At 40.8% G+C, this 12405-nt stretch overlaps 1 protein-coding gene across 1 annotated transcript in view; it reads right to left on the bottom strand.

Moving 5' to 3' along the window:
- The window catches only part of LOC109874708 (potassium voltage-gated channel subfamily H member 6), a 71810-nt gene extending 59607 nt beyond the window's left edge, over positions 1–12203 (bottom strand). The window contains exons 1-3 of the mRNA XM_020466732.2: positions 11799–12203; positions 11469–11635; positions 8009–8239 (exon numbers count right to left, since the gene is read on the bottom strand). Coding sequence (XP_020322321.1) covers positions 8009–8239; positions 11469–11544 — 307 coding nt within the window. The 5' untranslated portion in view covers positions 11545–11635; positions 11799–12203. The remainder of the gene's footprint in view (positions 1–8008; positions 8240–11468; positions 11636–11798) is intronic.
- Between the last annotated feature and the right edge of the window lie 202 nt (positions 12204–12405).

The following is a 12405-nucleotide window of genomic DNA, read 5'->3' as shown; positions in this document are numbered from 1 at the left end:
ATACTGTTTTTCCCATTACAGAGGGACAATTTCATTACCCCATGCCCAGACGTAGTAATAAACGACTTACACTGCGGCCTGTGGCAGAAATTGCACTGCAGATTTATAATATATCCTGTTCTGCTCCTACTGTATGCATCTGTCAACGTATGACGTCAAAGAAATATCACTGAATCGTGACTTGTTTTGAAGGAGAACTTCAGGAAGGCTGTAGGCTACAGTATGTCTGGAAACTTCTAAATATTTTCAACTAATAAAATGCATACCAATACACCAATTCACAGGATAGAGTGAAGAACTCACTCCATGAGATATGTTTATACAACAACATCCTTTTTAAAATGTTGTAAAATGTATTTTACCCCCTTTTCGTGGTATCCAAGTAGTTAGTAGTTACAACTCTCATACAGGCTCGGGAGAGACAAATGTCAAGCCAACCAAGCCACACGGCTTCTTAACACAGCGCGCATCCAACCCGGAAGCCAGCCGCACCAATGTGTCAGAGGAAACACTGTGCACCTGGTGACCTGGTTAGCATGCACTGTGCCCGGCCCACCACAGGAGCCGCTAATGCACAATGAGACAAAGATATCCCTACCGGTCAAGTCCTCCCTAACCCGGACGACACTAGGCCAATTGTGCGTCGCCCCATGGACCTCCCAGTTGCGGCCGGCTGCAACAGAGCCTGGGCTTGAACCCAGAGTCCCTGGTGGCACAGCTAGCACTGCAATGCAGTGCCCTAGACTACTGTGCCATCCGGGAGGGACCACAACATCCTTCTTAAGACAATAACAGTGTAAGTATATTTTTGGACGTGTAATATGTCCATAGCATTCTGATTTAGACCTGAAACAGGATCTCATTAAGTTCTGTTTAGTTGTGGTCATATGTCTATATGACACACGTTATTATCCTCATGGGGGCTTCCATCTCATACAGTAGCTAAAGAAATCGTAAGTAAGTAGCCTTAGCTTGTGCGAGCCAGAACAACTATTAGGGCAGGAGCCTATCTCCTGTTTCTGTAGCATGAGGCAGCTTGACGTACAAGTACACCCCCTGGACAGGACCCTAGTCTATTGCAGGGCCTTACCTCAAGAAAATCCAGTATATCATATATCTCAACACACATAATATCAATTCAGGCAAATGCTCTCTTTGTACTGTATAGCCAATAAACTTTTCCAAGACAAGTGTGCTACTCTTAGCATAACTATAGTTTTAATTTTAAGATTATGTGTCTCTAATGTCCATGCTAATGTTTTAGATATATGTAAATTGTAATGTATTTTTGTCTGTGGTCTTTTTCATTATGTCACGGACCCCAGGAAGACTAGCTGTCGCCATTGTCGTCGGCTAATGGGGATCCTTATAAAAATCATAAATTACTTAATGGGTTGAATGCTCTGGTTTTAGTACAGGACATCATGATAACCAAGTCTTCAAATATGGATTATTGACTATGGTGATCCTACAGGAAAAGAGTGAAAGAGCCACAGTAACTAATTTCCTGTAATAATCACCAGCTTGGCTTGGCCCTATCCCCATTTAACAGGATTTAGCATTTATCTTCCACTCCTAAACCAGATTAAGGTGCCATAATAATGACCCAAATAGAATTCATTACTCTCTTCCAAGTCCTCTGCTCTAATGCTAATAATGAGAGGATGGAATCTTCAGGAGTTCCAGTCCCAAATCTCTGTCTCGTGGATGGAAGGCAGCCAAAAGACATGGTGCGAAAACACGCTGCTCCCAAATTGAAAAGCCAATTACACACAAACCACAGGAGAGATAGACGACCAGTGTAATGTGCCAGTGTGTCCTTGTGCTTCATATGGTGCCTCACACAGAGAAGCAACTAGGGAGGCATTACTACCATATCAATGTGATTTAGCTGGGGGGGGGGGGGGGGGTGTAGGCACTGAAACCCAACTATAGTTACACTTCAGTACAGCTAACGAGACGCTAAATATTGACTCAACATAGGATGTCAATGGAAATTATTTATCCTCTCTCTATGTACATTTGAAGTCAGAAGTTTACATACACATTAGCCAAATACATTTAAACTCCGTTTTTTACAATTCCTGACATTTAATCCTAGTAAAAATTACCTGTTTTAGGTCAGTTTGGATCACCACTTTATTTCAAGAATGTGAAATGTCAGAATAATTGTAGAGAGAATGATTTATTTCAGCTTTTATTTCTTTCATCACATTCCCAGTGGGTCAGAAGTTTACATACACTCAATTAGTATTTGGAAGCATTTGGGTAGCCTTCCACAAGCTTCCCACAATAAGTTGGGTGAATTCTGGCCCATTCCTCCTGACAGAGCTGGTGTAACTGAGTCAGGTTTGTAGGCCTCCTTGCTCGCACACACTTTTTCAGTTCTGCACACACATTTTCTATAGGATTGAGGTCAGAGCTTTGAGATGGCCACTCCAATACCTTGACTTTGTTGTCCTTAAGCCATTTTGCCACAACTTTGGAAGTATGCTTGGTCATTGTCCATTTGGAAGACCCATTTGCGACCAAGCTTTAACTTCCTTGTCTTTGAGATGTTGCTTCAATATATCCACGTAATTTTCCATCCTCATGATGCCATCTATTTTGTGAAGTGCACCAGTCCCTCCTGCAGCAAAGAACTCCCACAACACGATGCTGCCACCCCCATGCTTCACGGTTGGGATGGTGTTCTTCGGCTTGCAAGCCTCCCCCTTTTTCCTCCAAACATAACGATGGTCATTATGGCCAAACAGTTCTATTTTTGTTTAATCTAACTAGAGGACATTTCTCCAAAAAGTACGATCTTTGTCCCCAGGTGCAGTTGCAAACCGTATTCTGGCTTTTGTATGGGGGTTTTGGAGCAGTGGCTTCTTGCTTGCTGAGCGGCAGTTCAGGTTATGTCGATATAGGACTTGTTTTACTGTGGATAATATAGATACTTTTGTACCTGTTTCCTCCAGCATCTTCACAGGGTCATTTGCTGTTGTTCTGGGATTGATTTGCACTTTTTACACCAAAGTACATTCATCTCTAGGAGACAGAATGCATCTCCTTCCTGAGTGGTATGACGGCTGCATGGTCCCATGGTGTTTATACTTGCGTACTATTGTTTGTACAGATGAACGTGGTACCTTCAGGCGTTTGGAAATTGCTCCCAAGGATGAACCAGACTTGTGGAGGTCAACAATTTTTTTCTGAGGTCTTATCTGATTTATTTTGATTTTCCCATGAAGATAGGCCTTGAAATACATCCACAGGTACACCTCCAATTGACTCAAATGATGTCAATTAGCCTATCAGAAGCTTCTAAACCCATTACATCATTTTCTGTTATTTTCCAAGCTGGTCAAAGGCGCAGTCAACATAGTGTATGTAAACTTCTGACCCACTGGAATTGTGATACAGTGAATTATAAATGAAATAATCTCTGTGTAAACAATTGTTGGAAAATTTACTTGAGTCATGCACAAAGAAGATATCCTAACCGACATGCCAAATCTATAGTTTGTTAACAAGAAACTTGTGGAGTGGTTGAAAAACGAGTTTTAATGACTCCAACCTAAGTGTATGTAAATTTCCGACTTCAACTGTACACAATATACTATACACAGCTGTTTTGACTTTGAGCCCAGTTTGAAAGGACAATACATCCAATAATTTGCAGATTGCTTTCTTAAAAATACTCATCCCAGTACAGTGAGATGAGATGTCATCATATCCAAAGTTACCTTGAGCCTCAATCATCCTGGAAGAAAGCTTTACTGTGCTGTAACTTTACACTATCATATTTCAAAGCAGATTAAATTGGGCTTGTTCTACAATCCAAAGAGATTTAGGCAGCAGGGAGATGCTAACCTGAGCTTTGTTGTGCTTGAACTGGGCCCAGAAGACAGCATTCACAAAATCCGGATACAATTTGGAATAATTCCCCTGTTAGTCCTCCGCAATGTAATTCACAACAAATTCAACATTAAGCTGCTGTGACATTCTTTACAGAAAATAACAATCCAATTAGCACCCCCCCCCCCCCAAAAATAAAAAAAACGGTACATCTAGCATTTACGGAGCATACTCTCAGGGGGTTAACTAGGATTAAACTGAGGATGTAGTGAACACCAAGGTTATCTCCATAGCCATTAGGGTATGGAGATAAGCAGCTATATTCTACAGTATTATCTACACCTTTAGCGAGGTCATTACTCCAATCCCCTCAAGGAGGTCTCAGTCACTCAGGAACTCACTAAATGGGCACTGTATTCTGATCCTCAACATTATATGGCTCAAAGGTGTAAAATACATCAGTTGCCTGCAACTTTTAAATGCAAACACATTGCAGCGTTACCAGGTTTGACACTGATTTCCGGGGATTTCATTTCTGAGAATATGTTTACTGATTTGCGGCAGGTAGCCTAGTGGTTAGAGCATTGGGCCAGTAACTGAAAGGTTGCTAGATTGAATCCCTGAGCTGCCCCTGAACAAGGCAATTAACCCACTGTTCCCAGGCCATCATTGTAAATAAGCATTTGTTCTTAACTGACTTGCCTAGTTAAATAAAAATGTTTGTCGGCAGTATATTTGAGTTCCTGGAATGAATTAATACTCTGGTGGGCAATTCACCTGTGTTTTAATAACCTCTCATGAGAGATGAACTGTGAGGACTGAGACACACTGTGCCAAATGTTTTCTTGTTTACAAAGACCATTTCAATCTAGTGAGAGTTTAGGTGTATTAGTAGGGTCTCTCACTGTGTATATGATGAGATCATCGATTCACCTGCCTGCTTGAGAGCTTGGCTGGCTATGAACTCCCGGATCTTAACTAACGAATGACTGAATCCAATGCCTATGCATGCTGTGCCACTGTTATTAAATTTACCTCAGTCTACATTGACACAGACTGTTATGCAAAAGGATTTATAATTATGAATGTATTAATCTCTCGTAAAATATGAACACCTACGTACGGTATAAGTCTCCAGCACACAAAAAGTTAAATCTGCCCTTTACATGATACAATACTGTCTCCCGCCCCCTGCTCTGCTCCTCCTAGCCTTGAAACAGACAGAGGGCATTGTGTGTTTTAGACTCTTATGCAACCATTCGAAAATCCAGGGGTTACCTTTGGGATTTGAGAGCCATAGTGAGTAATCGTCCTTCAAGCCATCCCCAGCTAGCACATTTGGTTCCTTGGAAGTTTTTGGTTTCACATGGGTCTGGGAACAAAGCCATATGTTTCTTGACCGGTAAAAGTGAACGTTTTTGAAACGTTCTGACAACAGAAGTGAAAATATTGCCTGTTCCGCGAACATACATTTTTAGGTTGCAGGGAGGTTCTGAGAATGTTTTACTATGGTTCCCTGAAAGTTTTCCTGGGAGGTTTTATTAACGTTCTGAGAATGGAAATGATAGAACATTATTTAATTACCATCAAATAACCTGAGAACATTCTAAATGTTGTGAATGTTGTGAATAAAATGTAAAGGTTATTTGGAGGTTGTTGAATAACTTCCTTAAAACTTTCACTGAATGTTTCAATAAGACTTTTAATAACACTGTTAGATTAGTTTGGGTTCACTTTTTTCAACTCCAAGCACAGATAGGACATATGGAAATGAATTTGCTTAAGCTGGGTGTTCACGAGTTTGGCCCCGATTTAGCTGTGCCAGACAGGTTTTGGAGATCGGAAACAAAATCCCCATGTCGTTGCCTACTCGGGGTAAGCAGCCGTTCCCAACGCTTGTTTAATGTGAGCGGATCAGAGACGCAATCTGAGGGCTACCGATCCGGTCTTTGTGCAGTCCCAGACGTCCAGATATTTTCAAACACTTGATTTTATCTGCACTAAATCTGCAATGCTCTTGTAGTGTGAGATATGCAGCGACAAGATTTGAGAATGGTGATCAGCAACAGCCAATTAGAGCTCTCCAGAGGAGGAGCTAGTGAGATGACATTGTATCACATCACCCAGAATGTGTAGTCTCGAGCAGGAGCAATGACCAGTACTAGTATGCGTTTGTACTTGCCATAGTGTCAAATCGTTACAGCTCTGACAAGCTATTTACACACAATGTTATTGAACTCAAAATGTATTGGCTAGATATTTCAGCTCATTATGGCAAGTGTGAATGTCTGACTGAAAATGTTTATGAGGCTGCTTTGAGACAATGCTCATTCTAGCTATCTAGTCACATCACATCCTTGTTGTAATGAGACAGCGTCGTATCGAGAATCATCACGACCAAGTGAAGAATCTTCTAGTGTGTGATGCCCCGTCTGTGCCACCGTTTTCAAGACAAAAATCTACAGGAAAGATGGTTGTTATGTGAGAGGCTCACCAATGTTAGGATTTTAAAAGTTGTGTTGTGTCCACCTGGCATTAGGCATGCAAACACATTTATTTTATTGTGTCACAGCATCACTGAAATTTAAACCTATGATCTTCTGTTCTCTATTCATGGAATTAGTCCACTGCGCCACCAGGATGGAGCTAGCATGCCGTATTTTTTTAACTCACACAAAGCTGTTAATTTTTGTCTATTCAAACTGACACCATTTTAAAGAGAACAAGCATTCATTAAGATCGGGTGTGGCCAATTAGTGGGCGTGGCCAACACACCTGAACACACTTAACAAGATAGAGGATAGAGAGAGTTTAGTTGACTCTGAGAACGGAATGTATGTTTTTAAATAATATTCTAAGAAAGTTATTTAAATGTTACTTATGTTTTCTTGTGTTTTTTTATGGTACCCTAGCAGTTAGGAGCGCTGGTTTGAATCCCCGAGCAGACTAGGTGAAAAATTGGTCGATGTGCCCTTGAGCAAGGCACTTAACCCTAATTGCTCCTGTAAGTCGCTCTGGATAAGGGCGGCTGCTAAATGACAAAAATGTACTGTAAATATAAACATTGCTTTAAATTGATGAACCATGAGGAAAACTGTGGGAAACATTATGCTGAAGTACTGATATTCTCACAGAAGAACGTTTTTTCATAACATTATCAGAACAATTTGAGAACATTACTTTAAATAGAACCATGAATAAACCTGTAGGAAACGTTATGCTGAAGTATTGAAATTCCCACAGAAGAATGTTGTTTCATAACATTCTCTGAGCTATTGGAGAACATTCCCCATGTCAAACCATTTGGAGAACGTTCCTAGAACATTACAAAAAAATTCAACCATGTTTGAACTTTTAGGAAACATTCTGTTTAAAGTAAAAAAAACGTTATTTTGTCAAGTTCCTTAAATGTGCTGAGAATGTCCCAAAGACAAGCAACTATCCTGCACCATAGGACAACCACGCTCCCACCAAGCTCTAAGAAACATATGGTTCACTGAATGTTATGAGTGAGCTGGGTCACAACTCATTGTCTTTTGTTACTATTGTTTTGATTACGCTATTCCCACCTGCCCTGTGTGTGTGTGTGTGTGTATGTGTGTGTGTGTGTGTGTGTGTGCTGTGTTTCTGAGTGTAGGAAGCATCATGTCCATTTAGAGTACAGTGGAGAGGCATGAGGCAGGCACTGAAGAGAGCAATCAAGATGTCATAAAAACACTATCTATAGTTCATTGCTTTCCTATCTCTTCTTGTAATTGGCACAGCTGTGTGCTGGAACCTATGAGAGAAATAATAGATTCACAAAAACACATGGACCATTTGGACATTGTGAGGGGAAATAGAATGTTCAATATGCACATCTCATTCTCCAGCTATATGGTCCAAAAAACATCATTCATTTCTGTACCATCGTCAAGACAGTGTTATGTGGTCCTTATGACAGAGCATTCAAGTAAAGTGTTACTAAACTAGGATTAACCAATACCCAAAGCCTTTATAAGGATCTCATTATCTCAATAAAAGCATCTGGCATTACCTAAAAAGAAAGATTAAACACTGGTGAATGAAATACTTTATAACCACTATTCCTATGTGTTTTTTATGTTTAAAAATAAAATGAGAGCCATGCTAAAGCCCTGGCGGGCTGTGCCGGGTCGGGTCGTACCATCTTTGGCGTAGAGGGAGATCTCCACCTTCCTCTCCTCGGAGCCCAGCAGAGCCTTGGCCATTTGGGCCACGGCAGGCCTCTTGGTGTGCGGCCCATACAGGAAGCTGCAGGTGCACGGCTTCTGCATGACCTCAGCGCGCGTGTAGCCGCACATGCCACAGAAGGCGTCGTTACAGAAGATGATGGCGCAGTTCTCCACGCGAGCATTGGCGATGATGAACTTGCGATCTGAGGAGGGAGGGAGTAATAGATCAATATTGTTTTAATCTAAAGAGTCATTGCAATTTGTCATCACATATAATACAGTCTACTACAGTTAAATCTAGTACAGGCTTCAGTGAATGAGTCAGAATACAATCAGACATTTTATTAAATAGTTTGAGGAATGATCATCGGATCCAGATGGGGCAACTTGTCCCCCTGGCAATCTAATGTAAGTTAATGGTACCTAAATTAGCATTTTCCAAATGATGTCCAAATCATTTTCAAGTAACATCGTGGAATTACAAAGTCATTTTTTCAGATACTTTAGGATGATTTGGACATGAGATGGTGCGACAATTATTAATAGTGAAATGTGCAATACCATTTTGTTTAAATATTTGATTTATTTAATTAAAATAAGACACATAGACTTTAGCCTTTAAGAGTTAATTATACATTTAAAAAATAGATTTTAAACACTAATCTTCAGGGGGGCAATTACCCACAGTACTTGGGAAAAACTGCCCTTTTGTAAAATTAAGATTAAATAACTAATGAATTCGGAAAGTATTCAGACATTTTTTTATGTTACATCCTTATTCTAAAATTGATAGTTTTTCCCCCCCCTCATCAATCTACATACAATACCCCATAATGACAAAGCTAAAACAGGTTTTTAGGAATGTTTGCAAATGTATTAAAAATACAAAACTAAAAAACTCACATTCACATAAGTATTCAGAACCCTACTCAGTACTTTGTTGAAGCACCTTTGGCAGCGATTACAGCCTAGAGTCTTCTTGGGTATGACACTACAAGCTTGGCACACCTATATTTGGGGAGCTTCTCCCATTCTTCTCTGCACATCCTCTCAAGCTCTGTCATGTTGGATGGGGACTGTCGCTGCACAGCTATTTTCAGGTCTCTCCAGAGACGTTCGATCGGGTTCAAGGGCTCCGGCTGGGCCACTCAAGGACATTCAGAGATTTGTCCCGAAGCCACTCCTGCATGGGCTTGGCTGTGTGCTTAGGGTCTTTGTCCTGATAGAAGGTGAACCTTGGCTCCAGTCGGAAGTCCTGAGCCCTCTGGAAGAGGTTTTCATCAAGGATCTCTCTGTATTTGCTCTGTTCATCTTTCCCTCGATCCTGACTAGTCTCCCAGTCCCTGCTGCTGAAAAACATCCCCACATCATGATGCTGCTACTTACTTGTTAGATATGACTGCATGGTCGGAACTAGAAGCACAAGCATTTCGCTACACTCGCATTAACATCTGCTAACCATGTGTATGTGACAAATACAATTTGATTTGACCATGCTTCACCGTAGGGATTGTGCCAGGTTTCCTCCAGACGAGACGCTTGGCATTCAGGCCAAAGAGTTCAATCTTGGTTTCATCAGACCAGAAAATCTTGTTTCTCGTGGTTTGAGAGTCCTTTAGGTGCCTTTTGGCAAACTCCAAGTGGGCCGTCATTTGCCTTTTACTGAGGTGGCTCGGTGGAGGCCTGATTGGTAGAGTGCTACAGAGATGGTTGTCCTTCTGGAAGGTTCTCCCATCTCCACAGAGGAACTCTGGAGCTTTGTCAGAGTGACAATCAGGTTCTTTGTCACATCCCTGACCAAGGCCCTTCTCCCCCGATTGCTCAGTTTGGCCAGGAGGCCAGCCCTAGGAAGTGTCTTGGTGGCTCGAAACATCTTCCATTTAAGAATGATGGAGGCCACTGTGTTCTTCGGGACCTTTAAATGTTCAAAAATGTTTTGTTACCCTTCCCCAGATCTGTGCCTCGACACAATCCTGTTTCAAAGCTCTATGGACAATTCCTTCAACCTCATGGCTTGGTTTTTGCTCTGACATGCACTGTCAACTGTGGTGCTTTATATAGACAGGTGTGTGCCTTTCCAAATCATGTCCAATCAATTGAATTTACCACATGTGGACTCCAACCAAGTTGTAGAAACATCTCAAGGATAACCAATGGAAACAGAATGCACCTGAGCTCAATTCCGATTCTCATATCAAAGGGTCTGAATACTTCTGTTTGAATTTTTTATACATTTCTAAACATTTCTAAAAACATGTTTTTGCTTTGTCATTGTGGTTATTGTGTGTAGATTGTTGAGGAAAATGTTTTTTTTAATCTATTTTAGAATAAGGCTGCAACGTAACAAAATGTGGAAAAAGTCCAGGGGTCTGAATACTTTCTGAATGCACTGTATTTCCCTTCATAGTTTGCTTGCCTAAGCATGACCATCCATCAACCACATACCTCATTTTTACCAAACTTTGCTTTTTTGTGTCAGCAATTGGACATTGTTCTTAGGGGGGGCTAGTTACCCCACCCTATGCTTACTGGATACATTTAAAGCAAGCATTCATTCCAGCCTTACTGATTGAACCTTTCATAAACTAAAATACAATTTAAATTGGTTATTCTACTTGACCAAACATGCCATATCAGTGACACCAAGGCATGTAACCTTGCACTAAGATGGGAGAACTAAGATGGGAGAATCTGTAAGGTGCAAGTCTGTTTTCACATTCAACTACTAAACTTGCTGTTTATATCAAAACTATCAACTGTTTAGAGCCTCGGAAAAACAAGTAGATGACGTTTTGCTATCAAAATATGTCCCCAGAAGGAAACATTCAGTGATGGATTTTAGTTATTGAAATGTAGCTGCTTTACTCTCTCCCATCCTGCTTAGAAATGCAGCTCGGGTTCTTCAGGTCCTGCTGTGATATAAGCCATATTTATGCTCTGACAGACACTGCTGCCCTATTTATATCCACTTGAAATGTTGGTCTCCCAGTAAATGTCAGGTAGAAATGTAGCCATGCCTTTATCATTAGACTATGTGTGTAAAATTCAAATACCAAGAGGGTAAACATAGAATTACCCCTGAGACTACACAATCAAATGTGTGGCATACTGTACATATTTAATCTTCACCCATATTATTTGGTTCAATATTTGCTAAGTCATATCAAGGCAAAATTTTGCAGAGACAATACGCTCCTGTTTACAAGACAATCATAACATTATATAATAGAAAGTGGTCACATCTCATGAAACCTATGAACTTTAATGAACACGGGCAGATTACCTACAATAATAGCCTTGTATTTTCATTTTAATCGGGACAAATTGCATTTAAGACGCATTTTGTAAATCGAAAGACACGGTTTGCGTTACATTCCAAATCACAGCATAGTTCCCCAAAATGACTCAATATTGAAGAAAAAAAGTTCTTACTCTGTCCTTCGAATTTTCGGATGATTGTATCCAGAAAAGTGTTCTGAGGAGCCACGTGTCCCCGCCGAACAGGCATCTTTTGGGCGGTATTTCCCTCGGTTTGGAAAGTTGGACCGCAGGCTCTTGTCTAGATCTCGCACTCTGCACCGCTGTAGCCTATGTGGCCCCTATAAAAATCCCAAAGTAGCTGAAAACATGTCACAGCCACCACCAAGTCCTGCGACGTGACGTGTCAACTACTTTTGTAATCACTTTCTAAAGCAGACACTCCGACGATTGTATTTATACATTACCCAAACAAATAGTATACTTGGCCGTGTATCAACCGACCTGCTTTGATGTTTACGGATGATGTATCCATCCTTTTCTTCCCTGCTTGGAAGTAGCAACGCCTCTTCAGGGAAATCTGCAATTCCAAATCACAGGTGCCTACAGGACTGTTGCTCCCGATAATTAGAACATCTTTGACATTACTGCTCTATTATCCTGTTTCACTGTCAGACCGTGGCTGCAACCTTTGCTTTTGAAATTGACGAAGTTCTATCAAGTAATGGATGGAGTTCTCAGGAAAGTAATAATATTAATTTGGGGGAGGGAGAGTTGGGATGTGCAATAAACTAATTCCCGTTACTGTAACAGGATAAAGGGCAACAGGATAAATATAAGTACCCCTGCATCTCTGTCAGATGCGTCTCTGTAATACTACTAGCCACCTAGCAATTGTATGAAGTTGGCTTCAGCTAGCCCAGATAGGTTCCCAAACTCTCAACCTCATAACTAGCTACCAAGAAGCCATTTCGGCTAGCTTGTCTAACTATCTTAGCTGGCATGCCTGCTGGCAAGGTTGGTTGATTTTAGAAAAGAAAGCAATAACTAAATGTCCTGAATAATACTCCAATTATTTTCAAACATTTACACAATTGTTTTTGCAGAGATG

This window comes from Oncorhynchus kisutch, linkage group LG30, assembly GCF_002021735.2.
Source record: "Oncorhynchus kisutch isolate 150728-3 linkage group LG30, Okis_V2, whole genome shotgun sequence".
Lineage (NCBI taxonomy): Eukaryota > Metazoa > Chordata > Actinopteri > Salmoniformes > Salmonidae > Oncorhynchus > Oncorhynchus kisutch.
The sequence above is the reverse complement of the archived record's forward strand: the minus strand, read 5'-3'. Positions and strand labels throughout refer to the sequence as shown.